Here is a 25,419-nt window from a genome sequence, read left to right on the forward strand (position 1 = left end):
GTTAAGCAGAAGTTGATACCCCTAACAAATGTACATGATTCTTAAACTATGTTGAGTTTTGCTTCAAGACTTTTTTTTCTTTTTGAGTGTTTTCACTAACTTATATAGTGCTGTATTCTTGCATATAACCAATTAAGCCTTAAATGTATGATGCCTGGGCTGGGGATCAGAGAAAAATGTCTTCTTCTGAGACTTGGTATAGTTATAATCCAGCCTGACAATTATCAGCAAGTTTTGAAAAGTGCAGGAAAAGAGGTTTACATCCTATTTTAGATCCAAACTATCTCTACATACTGATTTCAAAAGGTAGTAACAAATAGATTGGGGTTTGGCTTTTTGTTTTGTTTTGTTTTCTCAGTAGCACAATCATTTAAAATGAAGACTACAATTTTATTTCTTACTGTGATTTGCAAAAGCCTGACCTCTCATGGATCCCCTTTTCTTCTTCATCTGTATTTCCTTTAGAGGTGAAATCTTACCATTTTCTGTGGTTGTTATATACATACTCCTAATTTTTTTTTGGGGGGGGGAGGGTTCACGCATTTTTTTAAACTGGTTTTAATTCATTTCAGACTTTTTTTTTTTTAAATTCCAGTGAGGCAACTGAAGCAACATAGGAGAGGTACTGTCTATGAAGGAAAGGGTTAAAACAGAAGGACATACAAATGTTTGTTGGCAAAAGGGAATAATTCCAGAGTGGTCCTCAAAACTTCATTAGAGATCAGAGAAACATACAGTATTGCATTAACTGAAAGAAAAACTCTTATATTACAGGGTTTAATGTCCTTAGAAATGTTGCAGAGTTTATTTGAAAAATAAACCCAACAAGCCTCTATTAAATTTATAGAGGAAATGGAAAGCAGAAACTCAGAAGACTGTAATTGCCACCTACAAATATGATAATTAGAGTGAATAAGAAATAATGAAGGAGGAAATCAGAGGCAACTCACCTCCCCAGCAGGAAGGTGGAGGTTACATTGCCACCTTGTGGTAAGACTGGGGAGAGCTGGAGCAGCTACTTTATCAAGGTTCAAAAGGAAAGCTGCAAACAGCTAGAAATCTGCATGATTTGCTGGAAAAAAATATAGTATGCAAATAGCATCCTGATTGGAAAGAGGCACTGTGAAATGAAATCCTATTCTGCTTTTGATTAGCGTGTGCAGTCGGTTCTTTGATGGTGTGTTTGTGTGGTTTTTGACTTGAATTTTAATTCAAAATGCTGCTACATAAAATATTCAGTAGAAAAGTGAGCAGACTGCAGAAAAGAATAAAAAGTTCTCTTTATGAAATGATGTCATTTATACACTTTTTTGAGTACAAAAATCCATCATTCTGTGGCCTGTCTTCTTGAAATTATCTCCAAAGTTTCTGCATTAATTTTGATTTTTCTCAAAATTTTTTATAATCCTGGGTTACTTCCTGGCATAATCCCCATTTCTGTCACATTTAGAAACATGAGACTTACTTTTTCACTAAATACTTCTTAGGGCACACTAGATGGAAATTTAATTGTTGGGGTTTTTTTAACTGAAAGTCTTAAAGTTCTGCCTATGGCCAGATTTGGGATTCACAAAAGTGTGTCAACTTGTTCTTTCCCCTCCCCTCAACTTTAGTTTGTAATTCCTCATGACGTGACAACTGGTTGCTGTAGAAATTATTAGGATTCAAGAGCGTGATTTTACAGTCTGAGTCAGATGAGCTTTCACAATCCCCTTTTTGATCAGATTAGTGCTGGCCTCTGAGTTGACCCTCAGCCAAGGAGAGCCTCTCCTCCCAGCGCAGGGATTGCTGGTGGCCTCGCTGGCTTTCCCTTCAAACAGCTCTGTCCTGCTCCACTGCAAGGTCTGTGCCTTCACTGCAGCATGAACGGTTCTCGGGTCTCCACTGTGTTCAACATCCCTTGTACAGTGTCAGTGTAACAAAGTGCTTGAACTTCATCCTAAATACAGTGATTGCCTTTGTAAGAACAGCTCCCCTCCTCAGCACCCACACACTTGTAGCTGAAATGCAAGAACAAAATTAAATGAGCTTCACAGATGACGCTCAGATGTATCTCTTGGTACAAGTCTAATTATGACCTCCACTAAGGCAATTATTCTGTCTTGATCTTAATGCTTTTTGCAAGCACCAATTAATAAAATTGCCAAAAATGTCCTGCTAGAACAGGAATTATTACCATCTTTTTAGAAACAGGCAAACTGAGGCACAGTTATTGCCCTGGTTTTAGATGAGATGAGAGAAATTAGGACACAAAACTGAAGTTAGAGTCTCACCTTAGACCCTAGCAATCAAATAAAATGCAGAGCATTGTGCAAAACCCCAGATCTGGCTGTTCTCATCCTGTCCTTGGGATTGCCTCCAGCATATACCCCTGGCAGGAGCCCTTCAGATTTGGTCACATGATATGAGGGGTTCATACTGGAGAGATGTGTCTGTTTAAGTCTCTGTGCAGGAAGGCTGGACTGGTCCCAAGTGACTTTGACAGAAGGAGCCTTTCCAGCCCATGGAGCACCCTGTGAGCAGAAGGTAAATATCTGCTGTTAAAGCTGCCTCAGCTCTGTCAGACTGTTACTTCTGTTCTTCATTGTGAAGGGGCTGTTGGACTCTTACATGCCTTGCAAATCCCAGAAAATAGGAGCAAATCACTTCAGCTCTTCCCTTTTTACACATATGACTCACAAGCATTTGCCTCCTACATTAGTTTTGCTTTTACTCAAAGTTGAATAATTGCCTTGTATTTGATTTAACAACAATGGGGGGGGGGAGGGGGAATAACCATCAGTAGCTACTGCATAAGACCAGATCAAAAGCAATTCTTTAAAGGAGGCTTTCATGATAGCTAGATTAAAGATTTGAGAAACTCGTAAGGAACAGAACTGGAGAAAAACAGCTCCTAAAAGCAAAACATTATGTTTCCATGCTATTGTGCTTTTAAAATTGAATGCAGCAGTCTGAAAACAGACATAAAAATAAATCTTACTTGATGGGAATTATCTGGAGATCATTGTATTTATTGTGTTTGTTTTGATTTTTCTACTCTCTACCTCAGACTGTAGGCATGGAGAGGACTTAAAAGATTCAATATCTCATTTTAAAATTAAACTTCACTTGATTATCAAGTTGACCCATCCTAACCCTTAAATTGTCATATATTATTCTGGAGTATCAGCAGCAGGGTAGAAATGGTGAGAATAGGACAGGAGGTAAGAGCTGTGTCCCCAGCAGCTGAAGGATTTCAGATGTGAAATCTGAGGTTGTGCTGCCCCTTGGAGGCACAGCATAAAGTTGCATAAAAACATGAGGAGGGAAAGGATTAATCATGGTACTTTACATTTATCTTGGTTTTTTTTCTCTTCCTCCCCTCTACCCTTCTTTCCCCAGCACCCTGGGAACTGCCTAAAGGCCAGTATGTGTGGAGGCTCTTGATAAGGGTCTAAAAGCCCTGTGATGTAGCACTTCTTGCCCAGATTATATCATACGTGATGACACCCTGGATAAATAATTTTCCAGATAAATGTGGGTATCTTAGAATTCTTTTGTGCTTCTCATCTCTTTTCCCTAATATTTAACATCCGATAGAACAGTGGATTTCTCAGCAGGGGATACCTCACAGTGACAGGATGGGGAGGATCAGAAGGTTCGGGGAACTGATGTGATTCTTGTCCAGCACCATGGAGCAGAGAGTAGATTTGGGAATTTCCCTGTAAATTTCCCCATTTCAGCACGTCTGTGGAGCTGGGGATCTGGCTCATGGGCACTGTTGATAAACATCAGACCTGGAGCCAAGGTGGAAGAAGTTGTCATCCTGCTTGTATGGATCCAGCGAGCCCACTGAGATGAACAAGAAACTCACTTCTGCCACTCAGGAATGCAGGGTCCTTTTTAAAACCCTCTCTGGGGAGTGACCCACTTACCTTGTCTGACTAACAACACAAGGTTGCTTATGAGACATCTTTTGTTTAAGAGCTTGCCTATGAATTTTGGGCATCTGATTTTGACCTTGCAAGTGAGAATAATTTGAGCTGGATGCTGCCCTGACAAATAGTGAACCAGGAAAGCTTGACACACATCAGTAACATTTCAAAGCTTTTGCAGAATTTAAAATTATGCAAGACAGAATAATAAGCCCAGAAAGGAGAAATGATAACTTCAGCGGTGTTGTTCTGGCTCTGTTAGCAGAGGTCATGTGGTGCCAGGTGAGAGGTGGGAGTAGCAAGATAGAAATGCAGATGTAACAATTTTATCCTGGTGTGAGCTGCCATGTGGAAATGTTGTAGTACATGATCTCCTCATTACCAAGGTCCAACATTACCTTTAGTGAGCAGATCTCAGCACAGCACTGCAGAATGGCACCTCAGCTGAAGGTAAGTTGCAGGAAGAGTGGAGAAGCCAAGAGGTCTGTTTTCCTTTATCCCATTAAGTCTTCAAAAAGGCTACTGCAGAATCCAGTCATGGCACAGCTCCTTTCCCTGGGAGAGGAGGAGGAGGGTGGCAACTTGATGGATCTAGTTATGTTGCTCAAAGCCCAGGCCTGGCCCTGACTGGTATTAGGATTAAAACAGCCAACCTTTCTGTTCCCCTCTCAGAAGTGATGTTCACCTGCACAAGTTATTGGCTTGAACTGTGCAGAAATTACATATACAAGTCCACCAAGTGCTTGGTAGTAAACACTAGATTTCAAACCATTGGCTTTGTTTCCAGCAAAATAATTTTCCTGGGATAACCAGAGGTTGTCCCTGTCCTGCGCTGTCCCATGTTTGACCTGTTCTTTTCCTCTATGAGAAAACACGCATATGAAAGCACAGCTGAAATATGGTTTAGAGGAGAAACTAGCCCTTTGCCTATGTGAAAACAACAGCTAAATTGGGTCTGAAGATGGAGAGTCACTTCTCCAGTCTGACTTTGCTCCATTTTAAGCTTTTAGTTTAACTTAGTGGAAAGAGTGTGTGTACTTTGCTGACCACTTGAAAAAGGAAAGAAGGCATAATATAGTTGCTTGACTCCCCAGGAGGGGATTTGGCTCCTTCAAACATATCTGTCCTTAGTGGGCAAGCATGACACTGTTACACTTCTTTATATCACACTGAGAACCAAGACCTGAATCCTTAGTAAGTATGTATCACCAGATACATTATTAATAGTAGTTATAAATTTGGACTTAAAACTACATTAAACCATCTCTCAGAGTACAGAGGGCACAGAAAGATAATTTACAGTCAATTAGCCAGCCTGATGGTTGTGTTTATAGTAGTGTATCATGATCCCTTTTTCAGTTAGGTAATATGGATCTGGAAAAGAGAAACCAGACATCCTGTTAGGCCTTCCTAAAGAAAAACTCTGCACACTGGAAAAAAAAAAAAAAAGGAAAGAAAAAAAAAGTGTAATCATGATGTTACCATGCTTTGAGTATTTTCACATCTAATGGAATCCTCCTAAGCATGATGAAGATGAAAACTCCCACCCAACATGCCGACAACATAATTGGGATTTATAGCTGCAGGCCGGAGGGAATGACAGAGAAATATCGCTTGGAAGAAGACAGAAAAGTAATTTGCAGCCTCCCTTCCTCATCAACCTTCCCACACACAAGTTTCTGTGCCCACAGGAGCAGGGCAGAACACCCACCTCGGGCACTGCCGCAGCCTTGCGTCATCGCTGGGAAGGTGCTCAGCCAGCCCAGACCTACCGGGTTTTCCAGAAGAAAAGTTACCAAGAAAAGATGAAAGGCATCCAAGGAAGTCATATAAAGAAAGGACAATATATATATATATATTGTCATCTCTGAGTGCAGCTCACATTGAAATACTCCAGGAATTAGATACCTTAGAAAATTACTTTTTTTAGTGATAAACAATAAATGGCAAACAGTACAACTCACTGTTTCTGGTTCTACTTAGCAAGGGAAATGGAATTTTCTTTGGAATTTGATAATATTTGCCATCTGAGGCATTTTTAGGCTTTTCAAAACCTGCATTTTATAGTCTGGTGGTGGGAAAGTACTTGACAAGTTGGTATGTCCTGTGCCTTGGCTGTGCCTGGTGCTCAGCACACACCCCACACAACCACAGCCAGTTCCCAGACCACTGCAGGGGATAATGAGATATTGGTCGGCCATTAACTCAACAAAGCAGCACTGCTAATGTCACGGATTTTGGAGTAAAAATACACTGGTGGAAAAGGAGCTGCTATAATGAGTCTTCCCATTTTCCCTTTTTGTTTCTTGGGGGGTTTTTTTGGTTTGTTTTGTAGCTGAAGGGGTTTTGTACTGATTTTCACATTTTGTAGATTTTAGGAACACAGTAGTTGTAGATTTTTAAAGGGTTAATATTTCTAACAGTTTAAGTTTAATGCCTTTCTATCACTACCCCTGTCCCAGAACAGGGAACTTAAATTCCTTTAGTTAATTAATCTTGTTTAGACTCCTTTCCAAGGTAGAGCTGAAGGATATCAGAAGGCCTACAGAACGAAACATAAACATAGGTCAGAGTGACCCAGAAGTCAGAACTGGATGAACTCCAAGAGACCTTTGTGTGTCCGAGGAAGAAGAGCTGATGAAGACAAAGGGTCTTGACTACCCCAGACCCAATTCTGGGGGTTGGACCAGGGATGAGACTGGGACTGGACTGAGAAATGTGTAAAGCAATGATTGGAGGGATCTTATTATAAAAGCCATGGAAACAAGAACTGGGGTACATGCATGTCATCACATATTCCTGTGGGCTGTAGGCCTGTGATATTAAAGGACCTTTACTTTTTATCTTACCCTACACTAACATGGCTCGGAGTTCTGCTTTGGGGGAGGGTCGCTCATGGCATCAGTTTTTTGGGGGGGGTTCTTTCTGTGTGTGTTTGTTTGTTTGTTTTAATGTAGGATTTGTCCTCAATACCAAATAGGAAGTTTTTAAGGATAGTGCAGGCTATGATGACCTTGGAAATAAAAATTAATCTACATTAGGTATTGTGAGCTGTTAGGTAGATAAAAATGGAGCCATCTCCCATCCTGCCAATAATGCAACAGATAAAGTAGGGAAACAAGGAGGGTATTTTTTTTCCAAAGCCACCCTTAATCAGTGAAAAACAGCAGACAAAATTATCTTTGGTAGATGGGGATTTGTGGGGTATGGGTTACATTTATTATCTGGTAGGTTATAAGCTTTATTTTAATTTCCGGTATTTGCCAGTGACATCCTAAGGAACAATACGAGCTGGATCTCCTGCATGTCATTTGTAAGTCTGTGCATGTCATTTATATGGTAATGGGGGAGTCCCCCCTCATCCCCAGTGATTTCTGCAAAATTCTACATGCTGGTTCTAAGTATATTTAGCTTTCTCCAGCGTAAATTAAAATGCACATTCATGATCTTTGAACAAAGCAGGCAAGGATAATTGGTAATTTGATCCTGTTCTGTACAACCCAATTCAAAGTAATACTTACAATTTGCAGTTAATTAATCAGGGCTTTTTTTCCCTTAAAATTCCTAATTGCCTTTCTATGATATTCATTTTTAATAAGTTTCTTCCTACCACTTTTAGATCCAATTATGCAAGCAATTTTGTTTCACTGCTACTGCATGGCTCTGGGTGTGTGTTTATATGCACATTTCCATACATTCTGGTATATTTTTCCAGAAATTTTTATATGCTGGTTTATGGATGGGGGCCTCGTCATCTGAAATTAAAAAGTTGAAAGTAATGGAATCAATGTACAACCAAGAGAAACAAAGTACAACAGGGAATATAAAACTCAAATCAATACAACAGAAATTTTAAAGAATTGTAAACCTATGGAATTCCATTTCCACTGTGAATAGTCAACGTCATCTGGTATTTAATTCACTATCCAATTAAAACTCTCATTAGGAGACTATAATTGTTGTGGCTTTAAAGTAAAACCAGTAATCATTAGAGACACAAACTTTGGACTCTCCAAGGAAATTAAAATGGTCATCAATTCAAAAATAAAAATGTTAGTGAATATAGACATATGTGTGGGTAGTGCTTGTGGTGAGCAATGTGCCACAGACCAAACTTTTGCTGGGCAGGGCACTGAGCAACCTGTGCCTGACCAAGCCCAGCAGGTCCCTCTCATGAGCTTAAGATGGGTGACACCACCTTGCTCACCCTCTGGTGCCCCTTCAGCATTCTTGAAGGCCTTCAAACCCTTTGTGCTCTGCAAATGTGAATGGAAACACTCACAGTACTTTTCTTCCACCTCAGTAGAAATGAAGGTGTTTCCCTAATCTTTCTGCCCTTGTCTGATCATGTGCTTACTACATTAACACAAGGGCTTTTAAGTTGTAGTAGCAGAAATGCCGTTTGCTGCAAATTGATTTATGGTCTGCCAGCATTTCATAGAATCCTAGAATTGTTTGGGTTGGAAGGGACATTTAAAGCTCACCTAGTCCACCCACTCTGCAACGAGCAGGTGTATCTTCAATCAGATTAAGTTTCTCAGAGCCCCATCCAACCCTATCTGGAATGTTTCCAGGGATGGGGCATCCACCACCTCTCTGGGCAACCTGTACCTGTGTTTCACCACCCTCATTGTAAACAATTTCTTTTGTATACCTAATCTAAACCAACCTTCCTTCAGTTTTAAACCATTACCCCTTGTCTTCATAACAGGGCCCTGCTAAAAACTTTGTCCCCATCTTTCTTATAGGCTCCCTTGAAGTATTGAAAGGCTGCAGTAAAGTCTGCCTGGAGTCTTCTCTCCTCCAGGTGGAACATTCCCAACTCTCCATAGCAGAGGTGCTCCAGCCCCCTGATCATCTTCCTGCCCTCCTCTGGACCTACTGCAATTTCCCCAGTGGGCATCCTGCACACCAAAACCACTGGGGTTTATTTCTATGTCACTTATTTATGTGAGTTTCTGGGCTGTGACTGCCAGAGTTGCACAGACTTGGTTGGTGCACCTGCCCCAGGGGCACAGGTTTCCCTCCTGTCATATTGCAGCTGGAGACATCACCCATACCCAAAGAATCTGTAATGATCTTCTAGGCATTATTGGGGTTTAGCCTGGTGTCTGCAGCTCCCTACAGAGGTGGGGTAATTCCAAGTGGTCCAAGGAAAGTGATTATGCAAGATTTTGTCAGTAATTTAAACTTACTACATAGGAGTCTACAGCTCTAAAATATTGCTAAAATAGTATTTCCTGATAGTAGGAATAAGAGAGATTTTCATGGGTGGACATTATCCTGCATGTATGTTTGTCTTTTCTTTATGCTTTCCTGAGTCCATAGTGGAGGACCTTCGAAACACACATCTAGGAAGAGCAGAATTCTGTTCAACATGCAAGTGCCACCACTCTGATAAACACAGTCAAACCCCACTGATTCATCAGTGGCATAACCTGATTACATGCCGTTACCTTCATTAATAATAAATGTCCCTGTTATGTGATAAGAGCATTTTTTCTGAAATATTGCTGTAAGCTAATTTGAATTCTGTTTTTATCCTGCTCTCTTTTTTTATTATTCCTGAGTGACTCTATTGATCTCAATAGTTCCTCTGATTACTCAGTGCTGTAAAATCAGATTCATCCTCTGAGTCATTATTGTGCTAAATCACTCTGTTAGCCAGATCCTGAATCACTGTTCAGGTTGAAACCTCTGGGAATATTGCCATAGGAGGGCTATATATTCTCTAACTGGTTTTTTAATGGCTGTTCAATGACTGTGGCAGTTTAAACTAGGTAAGGAATTTGGAGCTAAACTAAATTCGGTCAATGTGCTCTAGCTCCCATTTCATAAAGCAGGGCTGTATTTTGCAATATTAGTGACGTTTCTTAGCGCTCAGGCTGGGTGACTAGCAGGTGCTGCTGAGGGTGAATAAATCATGCAGGCAATTCACATGAAAGACAGCTTGTGCAAGTGCTGATAAAAGTCCGTGGGCTTGAAGAATCAAGTTCTTTAATAGCAATGTCAAGCTGTTCAGTCTTCTTATCTCTCATATTTCTTTATGAAACATTAAAAGAGATTGCTTTTGGGCACTTGTGTTCTTGAACTATTGCAATCGTCTAATGAATTTTTGATAGTCAAATTCAGAGGGGTTTGTGATCACTAACTTCCTTGATACATCTGTAGCTGTTGAAATGGATCCCCTGTGTCAAGACTGGCTGTCCATCTTCCTTCTATTATAAACCCCATAGATTAGTTAGGAAGAACCTGTAACTTTTAATTTAAAGGAAAGGTGAAGTGGAAGCTACTTGAGCAGGTTTGAATAGAGTAATATTCAGCATCTAATGAAAGCCTTGATTTGTCTCACTGCGTTGCACAGATAAGCAAATTGTATTTTCAGCCATAGCAACCTTTTAAGTGACAGTGGGGGATAAAGAAAGAAAAACAGGATTCAACTATAAGGGCCCCTACTGCATTTGGGCAATGTGAATTCTGTCTCCTCTAGGTCCTTCGCAATTGAGAAGGCATGATATGACCTTGCAGTGAGCATTTCCCACATCAGTGAGCTATAGTGCAAATCACTCAGAAGACTTTTGCCAGGAAAAGTTTCTTCAGACTTAGTGCCTCTACCTAACAGGCTCTCATGGAGAGCTGACAGCAGGCTGTGGGTTTGTGTTTCTGCCAGGTGATGGAAAAATACATTCTTACTATTCATTAATGGCAAACAGCAGTGTGCCACTGTGGATGGGCTTCCTGGATGCATTTGCTCTTTGGAGGGAATGCTGGAAACAGGAGTAGCAGGTGATATGATCTCTAATATTTCTGCTTTCATAATTCAGTCCCTATTTTCATTATTACATCTGAACATCCTGACAGATCACAGACTTACTGACATTGATGAAATGCCCACGTGTCAGTCTAGCCAGCATGGTCCAAGAGGCTGTTACTGAGACTGACTGACTCACACCACCAAAGTAGGACACCTGCTCATTGTTAGGAGTTGCTGTGAGCATTGATCCTTAATGCTTTTGAAAGCAAACAGCTAAAGGTTCTTAAGGATAGTGCACAGAAGAGAAAAAGTGAGAAGCACTGAGAAAAACTTCTGAAAAGAGCATAGGAAGGATGTGAAGTCAACTCAATGTTTTTCTGTTGTGTTGTCCAAAGAGGACAGCCTTTATTACAAAGCAGGCCCCAAAATACTGATGTGCCAGTAGGACATTATGGCTTTGTGTGTGATGTGGTAACCCTGCCTGAATACCGTGATTGCTTTGGAGGTGGGGCCAAACCTCCTGGGGAGTTGCTTGTTGCACCTGGTGGGGACCCAGGGTCCATGAGAGACCAAAGGGACAGCTCATCTCCATGGCTTTTTGTACCTTAAGTGGACTTTGTAGAGCTGAGTGCACTCAGTGTGTCAGGATGTGAAAATGGCCCAGAGGAGCCTCTCTGGCTATTTCCAAATAGCTGAATTCTTCTCTTATTTGTGAGAATCCACCTGCATTTCTCAGGTGATGTCTCACACTTGCATGTAACTGTTTTGTTAGGTGAGGTTTTGTTTTTTTTTAACAAATCCATTTGTATCAATGAGGGAGATTTTAAACATTCATGATTTTTTATTTACTACAGTCAGAGCCTGGCCTCCAGCATGAATTCAGTAGGAGCTTCAGAGAAGTACCTGGTGTTCAGTAACATCAGCTTTAGAAGCCCCCAAGCACTCAGACAGCAAAGAAGGTCCAGCAGTTACTTGCCAAGAACCTTGTAAACAACAGTCCAATGCCCAGATTCATATAACAGCTACAGAATCCTTACTGTTGTAAACACAACAAATTAGAAGAATCAATGGATCTGGGGAAAAAAACCAAACCAAAATAAAACTACAAAAGTTAAACTAGCAGTTTTGAAGGGGACAAAATTACTATCCTCAGAAAATTTCTTCTGTCTCTCTGGAGTTTGGTGCCATCCAAACGTGATCTCATACTGCTTCTTGGGGATAGGTGTCCTAAAGATTGTTTTAGAGACAACTTAAAGACATTCTTGTTGCTGGTAGTTGGGACCATGGACGAGCAGCCCAGGTTGGAGTGGTCAGGATTTGGCCAGGCTGGGTGCCAGAGTCATCTCTGATGTGCACGCTCTGGCTTTGCTGGATGTTGTTTTTTCTTCATCCCCATGTACTCTCAGGGGTCCTTGGCAGGTATCGGTGATCAACAGTGACATGTCTTCTTCTGGAACACAGCTGCTTGTGATGTTGTCACACAGAGCCACCTTCTCACAGAAACAAAGGTGGACCATCACCCATTAGTGTTCAGATTTAATGGGGTTTGCCTGTTTGCTGAGCTCGGGCTTGTCTCACTGCATGGACCAGCTCCAGGACCCGCACAGGGGATGTGAAGGTAAGATGTGACCTTGTGGACTGTGCAGAACACATGAGAAGTCCTGTGGCATTGTCCTCAGTTACCAGCATGAACCACCCTGCTACGATGAGCTTCTCTCCAGGTCATCAGCATCAGGTCCCTGGGTAGCAAAAGTGCTGGCCAGACCCTCTCCTGCTGTCTCAAGATGATGTTCTGCAGGAGCAAGGGGCTGCAAGACTGTGTGAGCAGAAAACAATGTGTGTTCAAGCAATTAAACCACATGACTAAAGGGAAATAATGACATTTGCAGCCCACACCTCTCCTGTACTTGAGGAGATGCAGAACTCCTGGCTGGGCTCCTTTCCCTGAGACAAGGGGCTGCCACCTTCTCGTGGCTGCAGAACATGTGGGAGCTCCTCCCTACAACTGTTCAGCTCCATGGCTGCAGGATGCTGCTGTTGTTGGGGGATGAGATTCTGGATCAGGGATGTGGTGTCTATAAAGTGCTTTCTAAAGCATGTCCTCAAAAACACCATCAGAGCAAGTAACAGTTTATTGTTCCTAAGCTTGTAGCTTGTCAGTGGCAAAGGAGATTGTGTGTTCAAGTAGGAGTAAAGGGTCCCAGGGTGGGCTTTTTTCCTAAGGATCTCTTGGACAATGGCACAAGCACCTTGAGAATGGTTGTTGTTTGCATACAGCACTGTGGGACTGGGCTGAGCCTGGAGTTTGCTCCGCCAAAAAATTAAATTTATCTTCTTTTACAAAAGGTTGTTGAATTGTTCAGCTACCCTGCAAAATCGTGGGGTTTTCCACCTGACTCAATTAGACAACTGTGAAAGAGGATTAATTGCTCTGGAATCAATAGTGCTGCAGGGCTATTGCTGACATCAGCACAAAATAATGTCAACACAGGAAAATGTAAATTGGATCTAGTAATATAAAGCAGTTTTATACTATTTGCATACACATAGCTACTTTAACACTCATTTTATACCTATTACAGTGATTTAATGGAAGTCAGTGTAGTCCTACACCAAGAAAAAAAATGAGTTGTGTATGAATGAAAGATGGCATGGTGGTCTTCTACAGCAACATGGAGCAGTGAAGGCCAATATGAACAATGAGTTTTCCCTAACTGGCTAAAAATACTTGCTTCCAAACTGTACAATAGTAATTGATTTGGATGTGTGGTTGGTGCTTTGAGATGATCTAGTAATTGATTTTAAAACAGATGGCAGCTGTCAAATAAGCATTTGTATTTATTTGATGTTTCTATGACAACCCTTGGGGTTTTGCTATCTCAGAAGTCTTTGTTTTCTCCTTTCCTAGATCCCCTTTCTGTTCTCTGATCTCTCTCCCTCTCATGATCTTTTGATGCGTCCTACTGACAATTTCTTTTGAGCTTTCTTTCCTAATGTGAGCCATAGCCTTTATGTTAGGCTTTAATTTTGTTTTGCTTGAAATTCATTTTTATTAACAGTTTTAATAAAACAGCAAAATGTCCTGAACACACGAAATACTTCATGATCTGTGCATTGGCTACAATGCATTATCGAACAAAACCATTGTTTACGCTCCCCAGCATTGCTATTCTTTACCACATCAACAATAAAGAATATCAAAGGACAAGTTCCCTCTGCGAGACAAAATCTTACATAATACTTTGTGTAAAAATTAAAATATTCTGAAATTAATGAGTCTATTGAGAGAAAATTAGATATGTTGGTATTTGTGTGTGTGCATGATCTGTGTGAACTCAGAGGAGAATCAAACTATTTATTATCTGTCTTTCTGTTCTGTGGGCACAACATTCATAATATTATTTTGATTTTCTACTGAAGAAGACGATGCAATGTCAACTTCAAAAATTAGAAGAAACCTCTAAGCTACCAATGGATTTCTCAGTCAATATTGGTGAAGGCTTCAACTTTTCCCAAACAGCAAGCCAGAAGAACATTGCCACCTTCAGCAGAAAGGCAAAATTCACAAATATGACTCGGGATGGACAAAGGCTGCAGAATTAGTCAGATTTTTATAAATGCATGAAGAAATCCCTTTGGTCATGGATTTACATGTGCTTATTAACAAAGAGGAACTCTACCAGTCTAGAACTGTGTGCAAACTTGGGAAGTTGATTTGTCATGGAAATGTCTGTAGAAGTACCACAATGGCAGATTATGGTTCAGAACATTAAAACCATCTGTGTGGATTTCCACATGTGTTGCATACAACAGTTTTTTCCCAGAACCTGCTGGTTGCCACTGAGGTTGCAGAAGATAAAGCCCTGGTGCTTTTCCCTATGTTGAGTATATGAGAGAATTCCGAGGTCTGGGTGCACTTCAGTGGGGCTGTTTAGAACTTAGACAGAGGTGGACATGATAGTTAAAAGTGTTGGAGCTCTATGGCTAAAACTCTGCTAAAGGTGCTGTACAAGTATTAAAAGGAATAGGAAAATCCATTTGTGAAGATTCTTGCAGGGTGGATATTGGCCATGGAGGAACAACCCAGAGGATTTTTTGAAGTCTCCTCCAAATCCATTTCCTATGATTCCTTGAGATTTTTGTTACCTAAAGTAAGATACAAGTTTTCCATTTCATTGATGTTCTGAGTATAGCTCAAATTAACTTGCAGTTTGAAACAAGCAGATGGGTCCTTGCCTTTTATACACATGCTGGGCTAGTTTTTGATGACACACCTAGTGAAAATGTCCATCCAATATCTGATTCACTGACCAGTCCTTCCAGGGATCACCCATATGGTATCACAGCCAAATGCTACATCCAGCCCCAGATTTGCCTCAGCTTGTTACTGGGCATCTGGGAACCACAGCAAGGGACTTCTCATTCTGCTTCCTGATGGTGAGCAAGAAAGTACCTACCAGGAAATACAGGCAGCAACTTTTCCTTCAGCTCAGGGAAAATTCTTCTCATCACACCTTTGTTATTGCTTCCAGTTTCTTTTCTCATCCAGCAATATTGAAGTCTCTAAGGTGAATATATACCCAATTGTCACTGAACATACTCTGACCTAGGACTTCAAATGCTCTTCATGATGGTCTGTTAACTTAGAAGACTGTTTCACACAGCTTTGAAATCATTATTCAACTGAGTCTTATTCAGCTGAAAGAAGGATCAAAATACACATATTGTAATACTCCGTGAGCACAAACATTCCATTGGCTGATACATCTCCATCAAAAAGTCACTATTTATAAGCAGTGTCATGTGCAGCTGTTTCAGAGGGATTCGATAGTGAATGTGCTAACACGGAATAAGCACTGACTTGCCTCAGACCCTACACTTGAACCCAGCATGTCTTCACAGCCCTTGTTCAGTTAAGGCAACTACATACTTTATTCTCCCTGTTTTTGGGGGTTTCATGCCCTGGTGTGGCTGTCAAGGAAAGCACAGATGCACCAGTATCTGCCTGTGAGGAATCTCAGCAGCTCACTCAGAGCACCCTCACATCATGTAGCACTCAGTGACTGCAAGCTTTGGGGAAGAGAGCAAAAATGTTGATCAATGATCACTTTACACTCTTAGTCAGGAAGTCATGAGCTATATGTGTAGGAGGGCTTTGGTATTTAAGGAAAACCTGTTTTTTCATAAACATGAGGCAGGATCTGAACTAACTTTATAAAGACCCAGGAGTATTGAATGCAACTGATTTTCTGAGCATGTGTGTCATGGTTTAAGCAAACACAAGGAAGAGAGTGTCCCTAAAAGCAAATGGGCTGAAAATTATGCTTTGCTTTTAGCTGAAACTTTTTGATAGTAATCCATTTTTCATTCCATAAGAATGTTCTCTGGTTTGCTAAAACTAGTGGATCTCTCTAATAACAGCAAGGTCCTGGCTTTGTTTCAAGGCAAAGGTTCACTCAATTAAATCTCATTAACAAAGGACCACAAAACCGCACTAAAACCTTTCTGGGTATGTGACCTTCAGCGAAACTGCTTCATTAAGTCTGAGATCCTGCAGAAAATGTTTGCTGAATGAAGTCGTTCCTAATTAATGTTAAAATGTCAAGGATTCATCTGCCATCCATCTTTACTCCTTTTCCTTTACACTCTTAATTACCTCTTTATTGGGCAACCAATATAAAAGTCAAAAGCAGCATCTTTTAAATGTACATATAACAGGTGGGACAATGTAGTAAAGCAAGTGTGCCAGATGTGCTTTCGCATATAATGTTTGTAATTTCCTAAATATCTTCCCAAAACCCCACTTACATGTGGCCATTAAGCCTTGATTAATTAATTTGTTATTCGTAAGAAGCATAAGTCGAGGATGATTTTCCCTTGCACCCTTTCTGATGTTACCTTGAGTTTTGTCCCAAGCCATATGCAAGTCTGGATTAACAAAGCTGTGATTTGCTTTGTGATGAATATAATTGTCTGTTCTTCAGGGGTTGCTCATGCAAATTTTTTTTTAAAAAATGAATGTGAGTTTCTAGTCTTCAGCCCAGAGGATTGTCCTGGTTGGATCGGGGATCATCATGGAGTAGTGTACAAACCTGGTGGGTCTGAACTCAGAAAATCCTCCTTCATTTTTCCAGTGACCAGCAATGATGGCAGACATTGGAGCTGCTTGGACCCATGTAGCAGGACTTCATGTTGAAGGCTTAGAAACACTCTGTAGCCTCTTTAATTTTTATTCTCACATTAAAGTAATGGGACCCATCTTTCTGCCCATCAATCTGTACAGCATATGCAAGCCCTTCTGGTGGTTTAAATAGGAATGACTCACATGATATTAAGCCTCTTAATGAAAATGGATTACATTATTGCCTTTCACAAAATGGGAGGTTTAAAAAGCCAAGTTAGTGCCTTCCAAATGTCAGTAACTGGAGACACTCTGGAGAAGGAGTGAATTTTTACAGCTTTTCTGGAGATCTGTAGGATGAACTCATCTTTACAATGAAGGATATTAAATGATAAGAAAAGTATTAGAAATTAGAAGTTCTTTGACTTTAATGAGAGCTAGGTTCTACCAGTATTCAAAATAATTTCTTATGATGGCAATATTGTTTCCTCTTAAATACTTGAACTGTGACACATTTGTATGGGCATCTCTCTGAGTACGTTTTCAAATGCAACTTCATTACTGAGATCTAAAAAAATCCTATAATCCCAAAATTCAGTAGTAAAAAGCATCAAGCTCTGACCTTGCCTACTTATGGATAATTGCTTTACAAAAGTGTTTAAAAAAATAAAATAGGGATAAAAGTCAAGTAGGTATTCAAGCCACAGACTCTAAAGCCTGGTATCCTGTAAAGAGTTTTGAAGTTCCAGCCTTTCCTAAGTATTAGAAAATCACTGTATTTGTTTACTCCCAACCAGCAAGAGAGTTTAGGAATATTTAAATTCTTGCTGAGGCACTTGTATCTAAGTATAAACACTGTTTGAATTGATTGAGAGGTATCCAGTATGACATTGTGAGCTGTATCCATGTTCAGGAATCATGGCAGGAGTAGCAAAGCCTTTTATGCTGTCATGAATATGTGCACTAATATAAATAATTTGATGTTTCTTCAGCAAGGTAATTATGTTTAATAGTCAATAAATACGCAGTAATTGTTATCAATTGTGTTCATTTGTGTATATGGCATAATTTGATGAGTATTTTAATTGATATTCCTGTGGCATCTTCCCTGTGCTGTGATTAGACTGGGGGTTTCATATCTATGCTGTTTCATTTATTGCTAACTAATGATTTACCCCTAATAGACTTTTCTTCTGTTCTCACCTGTTTTGTTTTTTTTTTCTTTTTTTAATTAGAGGAAATCTTGAAGACTCACGTTGCTCATTGGTGGTCTCCTGATGGCACCAGGTTAGCATATGCAACAATTAATGCCTCCAGAGTCCCCACCATGGAGATCCCAATATACACCGGCAGCCTTTACCCCACTGTTAAAACTTATCATTATCCAAAGGTAAGGGAAAACAAAACAATCAGTCCTGTTGTTCTGTCAGAAATAAATTATTTTTTCTTTCCAGTAGGCTCAGACAGGAGACTGTATATTAGTGCACACTGATAAGCAATGAAAATAAACAGATCTGAGGGAAAATCACTGCTCCTCAGTGAATGTGGTCTCATTACTCTTCAGCTGCATTTGTGAAATTGCAGTTTTCTGATTCTATGAGTATTAGTAATTCTAAATATAATGGAAATAAAGTCTAAATATCCTTGCTTTTTACACACAAAAAAAGAAATTTTGCTCTCATGCTAGAATGGGGTTGTTGATACCTGAGAGTTTGCAATTTCTATATTTATATGTATTTCTATATTTAGTTACATTTTTATATTTATGGATAGATACATACATATATATATATTAAATATTTAGATACATTTCCTTTTGTATAGTAGGAAAATATGGTATTTGGGCTTCCTTATAGTATCCAAGATGGCCTAATGGAAGAGGAGACACAGTCTACTTTCAGACTTGCTGTGTCTGAGCATTGCATAGAACTCAGTGAAAGACAGAAAAGACTTCAGAGCCAATCTCTCCTTGATTGCAGAGACCTACAGTGGGTGCACAGCACCAGCACAGCTCTCTCCCAGTATGGACACACTGCTGCTGATATTGCTGCAATTTGCTGCTCTAAAGCAGTGCAGGGGTGTCTGCTGCAGTCTTTTCTTCTGGGTGTCTTGCTTTCAGCACTGATTACTCAAGATCTCACATGTTGGTCCAAATTGAACCATAATTTAGCAGGAGAGATATCCACATATATACAGGTTATGTGGAAATCACAGTGGTTCAGCAGGAGATGCTCTTTGCTACAGTACAAAATGATTCAATATTTTACTATGTTGACCATCATCCTGTTAGACAACCTTTTATCAAAAGCTGCATGAAATAGCAATATTTGCAGTTGCCTTGAAAAGTAGCTTTTTTTTAACCAAGGTTAGAAGTGTCCTAAGTAAAATTACCCCTTATTTATGCCTGACTTCTCCACACCTCTGAGCCACATCACCACAGTTACAGTTCCCCTGCGAACAACCACCACAGTCCAGTCCATATCCCCATACAATTTATTAATCCATGGGGATATAATAAAACAAAACCGTTCCATGTTGTTTATGGTATGTTAACTTATTTTAAAATGCAGGCTGGAATGGAAAATCCAACTATTTCTTTGCATGTGATTGGTCTGAATGGACCCACTCATGACCTGGAAATGACTCCACCAGACGATCAGAGGATGAGGTAGGTGCTTTCTCTCCCTAGAATGCCAGACTCCAGTTATCTTGGACATTTAGATCAGAGCCTGACTTTTTTCCAGGTAATTTTACAGTACCTTTCTCTGCTGCAAACAAAAAGTTTCATATTGTATAAATCTGCTTAATTTTCTTTTCAAATTATTTGTCTTTTTACTTGTATTTTATAGACCATCATTAATTTTTCACTTCAAATCACTGTGACACAAACTGACTTTAGAGTAGGGTTTTTTTAGGGAACTTGACAGAATGTCCCCAAGTCTGTAAGAACACCTTCATTCCATATGTAATCACAGGCATTATAGGAGGGATATTGTCTGCAGCCTGTGTGAGAGACAATGAAATGGAAACAGGGCACCCTATGGCACAGCAAACACCAGCTCACTGCTTCATGATGTGAACATAGGAATAAAACCAGGTGGACATTCTGCAAATACATCTTCACTAAAAAATAAAAAGAAAACCTCTTTGCTGGTTTTAGGGCAAGTGTATTTTAGAAGTTGGCCTGCAATTCAGCAACTACTTAGAAATTCTTTTCTAATTAAAGTGCTTAGGTCTGCATTCAACAGGAGTTTAAAAGTTTGTCTTGGACTTCAGCATGTGGTCAAAGCTTGTGTTTGGCACTCATGTTTATGTTTACATTGAGATGTATTTATATTGTTCAGGAGAGGAGCAGCTTTAGATGGTGCGTGGCACTCCTCCCTGCAAAGGCTGGAAATTAAAATCCAAATCCAGATTTTCAGTAACTTTGATTTAAACTTAAAATAGCATTGTAGAAGAGCAAGCAAAATCGGACCCTGTTTCTACATCTACAGTATCAATAATGACCCTTTCGTGTGTAATGCTGCAAGGTCGTTGCTCCCAGGCACATCACACGTTCTTGACCATGTGCATGGTCAAGTTTTTCAGCTGATAGCTAAAGTAGAGTAATTCCAGTGCATATATAGACAGAGGTGCAGGACAGAGCTAATGAATCTGGTCAGTGTGGGGGGGAAGGGGAGGGTGCAGGTGTGACCTTCATTAAGCATGATAAGGCCTTTGGATAAGGTTGCATAGTTGTCTGATAAGAGGACACTAAACCAGTGGGATCACTTACGGTGAGAATTCCTTTCTCTGATAGGAAAGCTGCTGTCAGCCATTGAACATGTCTACACTGAATACCTCTAAAATATGCCAAATCCATTTATACAACAAAAGATGTGACCTCTGACAGAACCAAATGGGCACAAATGCATTTTCCTTTAAAAAAATTCAACTTTAGATCTGTATGCAGCATGTAGTAATTCAGGATCATGGTATTCCCAACACAGTATCCCCATGGCAGTATAAGAATGGTGGCTCACGGACAATATAATTTCCCTGTTGGTACCATTCACTTTAAAGAAAGAGACTCAGGAACATTTTAATTATGGTAATAACTTCAGACTGTGGGATCCAAGTGTTGTTAATAAATTTTTTCTGTATGGTTATGGGTGGCCATGATTTATGTGGTTGCAATCAATATTGCAAAATGATGCAAAATACATCATAATTAATTAGTGTCTGTATATTTCATCAAAGCCACGGCAGCTGCCATCTCTAGGGCATGATATAAGTAGTGCTGCTGGAGCAATAGGGTGCATTTTCATTATGCATATGTTTTCTGAAATGAGAGCATTAGTGTGATAACTTTTCATTAAAATAGGCTAGAGGGATGTACTGTACAGTTAGTTACAGAAGAGAGTTTCAAGGAAGCAGGAGAAGCTGGTGATAAGAATGTTCAGGCAGACATGTCCTATCTGAAGCATTTCAATGTTCTCACACAGTTCATGCAGATGATCTATGGACAGAGTGGTATTTCGTGTTCTTTTTATCTGGAGCAAAGTGATTTAGTACAATTAATAAAAGCAGATAATAAAGTGGAGATATGCCATGGCCTTTTTTCTTTCAAAATTATAAGAAGTCAGAAACTTTACACAGAAATTGAATACTTTTCAGTTAAAAGAAAACCAAAACCCAGAGCTGATGATGGGAAATATACAATATTGATAACTTTTCCTTTTTAAAAATATTTCATTGTGAAAATTTTTGCCAAATTTTCTCCAGTGTGATGCTTTTCTGTGAGAAAAAGAAAGGGAAAGGGTGAGAATTACAGGTAAAAGAGAAAAAAAAATTATAGTATTTAATGCCTGACAGAAATTTTTCATTGTAGTGAAACCCCCTGGACCTCAAGAATTACATCAGCAGGTGGTCAGAATTGGATCATGACCCAGGTTATTTCTCATGTCATATTTGCATCTCAGGTGGTAAATTAAGGAATGATGTTATTTCCTCTGAGTGCAGAAATTGTCACTGGTCCTTGCGCAGGCCAGGAACAAGTAAATAATGAAGAACCTCAGAAAACTCCAGCCTGTATCCAAGGCAGGAGCTGTCTGTGCTCCAGGAACCATGGGTTGGGCTGCTGCCTGTCACTTGGCCATAAAATACATCACTGTCTGTTCCTTGTGGTGTCTATTACTGTGGTCATACTGTAAATATTCATTTTGTGGATTCAAAACTCATGTTGGGATTCATACCTAATATTTTGCATTTATACCTCCAGGAAGGAGCCCTGGAAATCTGGGATATGAACAAGGGTGCTGCACAATAACCAGTCTCAGAGGACTGCAAACCCAACCACCAATGTCTTTACTGGGATGGGGTCTGGATTTTGGTTTATGGAAGGAAATGGGTTCTGCTTAAGTCAGCTCCATATATGATCTGGGACAGATCAGGGGGAGAGGGCTTGGGAAATGCATTGACTTCTTGTTTCTCCCCACTGGCTACTCAAGCAGTGCAGATGCTGGAGCAGCAGATGTTTGAAATTAACTTAGTTGAATCACACCTTATTGTCAGTTTCCTCTGCAAAATGGAAACCATAAAACCTGGTTGTCTTACAGAGGAGATGTGAAAGGAGATAAATGAAAGACTCAACATTACTCAGAAACTAGAATACTGACAATACAAGCATCTGCAGTTGTCTGTGGGTTGAGTTATCCATTCTCTTCATGTCTGGAAGAGGCTCAGAGAGAAATTGAGACTCCATGCCCTTCTTTAGAGTGGTAGGGAAGATCTTGAGACACCTGAAATAATAATTAAAAGTTCCTGAGACAAAACTGTGGCTCCTATGCTCAAATAGAGAGGGATAAAAAAATTGAATATATTTCCTTTAAATTGGAATTATGGAAAAAATGCTCCAAGCCACAATAGATATTGAATTCACATTCCTTTCCTGGAGAAGCTGAATCTGCTCAGATCATTTTGGAGAAAAGGAAAAAGACAGTTATACAGTTTAATTTTACTGTGTTGTTTTTCTCCTCTTAGGGTTTGTGCTGTTGCTGATAAAGAGTAAAGTTAAATTTTTATTTTAGCCACTAAATTTTCAGACTGCTGTTGTCTCACCTGGATGTATCCTTCTCTCCAGTGCACTGACTGCAAGTGTTGAGGTCTTTTGTTATTTTTCCCAAGCCAGTTTCAGACAGTAAATATTACTGAAAACTGCAGAATCAATTTCCAATGTGTCATTTTTCTAACAGGCCTTTGTGTTTTTGCCCTTTCTATTCAGTATATGCAGGAGCACTTGCCAGAACACAAAGTACTCTCCAGTGACACAGCACATTATTTCCAATGAGAGCAACAATTCCTTATACATATTTTATAGCAAACAAATGAACTAATAAATTTTTATAGACTATATGCTGTAAAATGTTGTATTATAATTTAAGGATGTTTTCGGCCCACATAACCCAGCAGTATATTATAACATCACCAGCTTTGACAACTTAGACAGGATTGTATTCTACAAATAAAGTGATGGTGCTCTGAATTGCTGCAGAGGTGGACACCACCACACCCTGGCTCTGAGAAGGTGACCATCACTGAATTTATTCCTCATCCTCTATTTTTCAGCCCAGCCTAAGTGGTTTCATTGCTCACTATTGCATAGGACTTTTTCTGCAGATACAGATACTGTTTACAGGACTGTGCAGCCCACACTCATGATTTACTCCAAGTGATATCACAATCTGAATATATCCAGCAATATAGGATGGTGCAGGGAGTGTGGGAGGGTAGTTTTGGCAATGCAAATCATCACACCTCTGCTGATGACTTTATGACAATGAGCTGCATCTAATTAACAGAAACTCTGTGTTGCTCCCAACTGTATCCTTCTTGGTATTTGCCTTTTAATGCAAAGATACACTTGTAGGTACCTTGGTATGCACTTCACACACTTAGAGGCCCCTAATGTTTCAAAAGCATAAAGCATCCAACCATTGGTAGCAGCGGGTCTTCTGAGTCAGCCAGTTAGGGCTCAAAATGGAAGTAGTTTGCAATTTCTTTTCCACCTATGCATCAATTTGTAGCTCCAGGCATTGCAATCCTTCTCAGAAGACAGAATAGCTTGAAAGATTCTTTATCTCTGTATTCAAATCTTCTCTGAAAATAACTTTCAGAAGTGGTGGATAAAACACAGGCACAGCTTTAAAAATGTCATTTTTAAGGGTTGAAATCCATACATAAGGTGGCCTAAAGACATCAAGACACAGTGTTCTTAATAAAGAGATCTCTCCTGGACTATTTGCCTGTGGCAGCCCCCGACTGCTCCCCTCTATGGGAATTCATTAGGATTGCAGTATTGTGATTTGGTTTCTGTATGTCTGTGTTTGCAGGGACTACTACATAACCATGGTGAAATGGGCAACCAGCACCAAGGTGGCAGTGAACTGGCTGAACAGGGCCCAGAACGTGTCCATCCTGACACTGTGTGATGCCACCACTGGAGTTTGCACGAAGGTAGGAGAGATGAGCAAAGGGGTCACTTGCCATAAGTTTTCATAACCCATGGAAAGACAAACTATTTAAGTTACTTTACCTGGTGACAAGTCATCTGGTACCATTTATTTAGGCATACACTGAATATAAACAATATTTGCAATATTTCCTTTTTTTAACACCTAGAAGGCCAAGAATACTTTGTGTGAGTGATTCCTTGTCTTGAAATACCCGTATTCAACAGTTTGTAACCTGAATACCTGTGCAGCATTCTAGTTGCATTATATGTATTTAATATCATTAAAACCAGCTCATGCTTATCTACACACATTTTAATTGTAGTTAATTAATCCTTTCTATAGATGCACTAATACAAATAGTGTATTGATATAAGCTCTGTATTAGCAGATTCCATCTTTTACACTGACATAGGTGTTTCCACAGTAGAAAATTGACCTGATATACCCATCCCTTGAAAAATTTATACAATTCTGTGCATAGAGCACTGTACAGGAATTTCTTAGTAACTTTCATTTATTTCTTAAGAATCTTTATTTCTTTGGAGAATAGTATTTACCTGTATTTGGTCTGTATGAGTAAAATGCTTTCTTGATATAGTGCTTGCTTATTCATTAGAGAGGAAAGGCAAGGAGAGAAGCCACTACATTCTACTCCTGAAGCACATATTTGAACAGTTTCTTTGTATTTCTGAACAGACTTTCAACAACAATCCAAAAGCTTCCTGCACTGATTAGGAAAATGTAACACATGACAAACATGGTAATAATGACCATTTTCTCTTTTAGAAACATGAAGATGAGAGTGATGGCTGGCTGCACAGACAGGTAATACTGATCTTCTCTTTGTTGCCAAGAATTTGGTTGTTTTGGGGTTTTTTTGTTTGTTTGTTTCATTATGCTTTCCACTGAAGAGAAAAACTGATTTCCAGACCTGAGAAAGATCCTTGGATGCCATGATTTGTATTAAAGAAAAAAGTTTCTCAGTAACAAACAAGTCCTTACTGAACATGGCATCTCCACTGGTAGGCCCCATTGTTCTTAACCTGCAATTTACTTGGACTTATAAGAGATGAAAAGCTGATGGTGGAAATTCACCCACTAACAGTATCTGTGTAGGACTCACCAGCCCCGGAGGCA

The 25,419-nt window shown here is 39.8% G+C and overlaps 1 protein-coding gene across 4 annotated transcripts in view; it reads left to right on the plus strand.

Moving 5' to 3' along the window:
- DPP6 (dipeptidyl peptidase like 6) overlaps positions 1–25,419 on the plus strand; it is a 547,763-nt gene that overhangs the window by 474,228 nt on the left and 48,116 nt on the right. For all 4 annotated transcript variants that reach the window (XM_071559976.1, XM_071559978.1, XM_071559975.1 and 1 more), the window contains 4 exons: positions 18,025–18,179; positions 19,360–19,457; positions 24,160–24,283; positions 25,069–25,107. In XM_071559976.1, coding sequence (XP_071416077.1) covers positions 18,025–18,179; positions 19,360–19,457; positions 24,160–24,283; positions 25,069–25,107 — 416 coding nt within the window. The remainder of the gene's footprint in view (positions 1–18,024; positions 18,180–19,359; positions 19,458–24,159; positions 24,284–25,068; positions 25,108–25,419) is intronic.

This window comes from Pithys albifrons, chromosome 7, assembly GCF_047495875.1.
Source record: "Pithys albifrons albifrons isolate INPA30051 chromosome 7, PitAlb_v1, whole genome shotgun sequence".
NCBI classification, from domain to species: domain Eukaryota; kingdom Metazoa; phylum Chordata; class Aves; order Passeriformes; family Thamnophilidae; genus Pithys; species Pithys albifrons.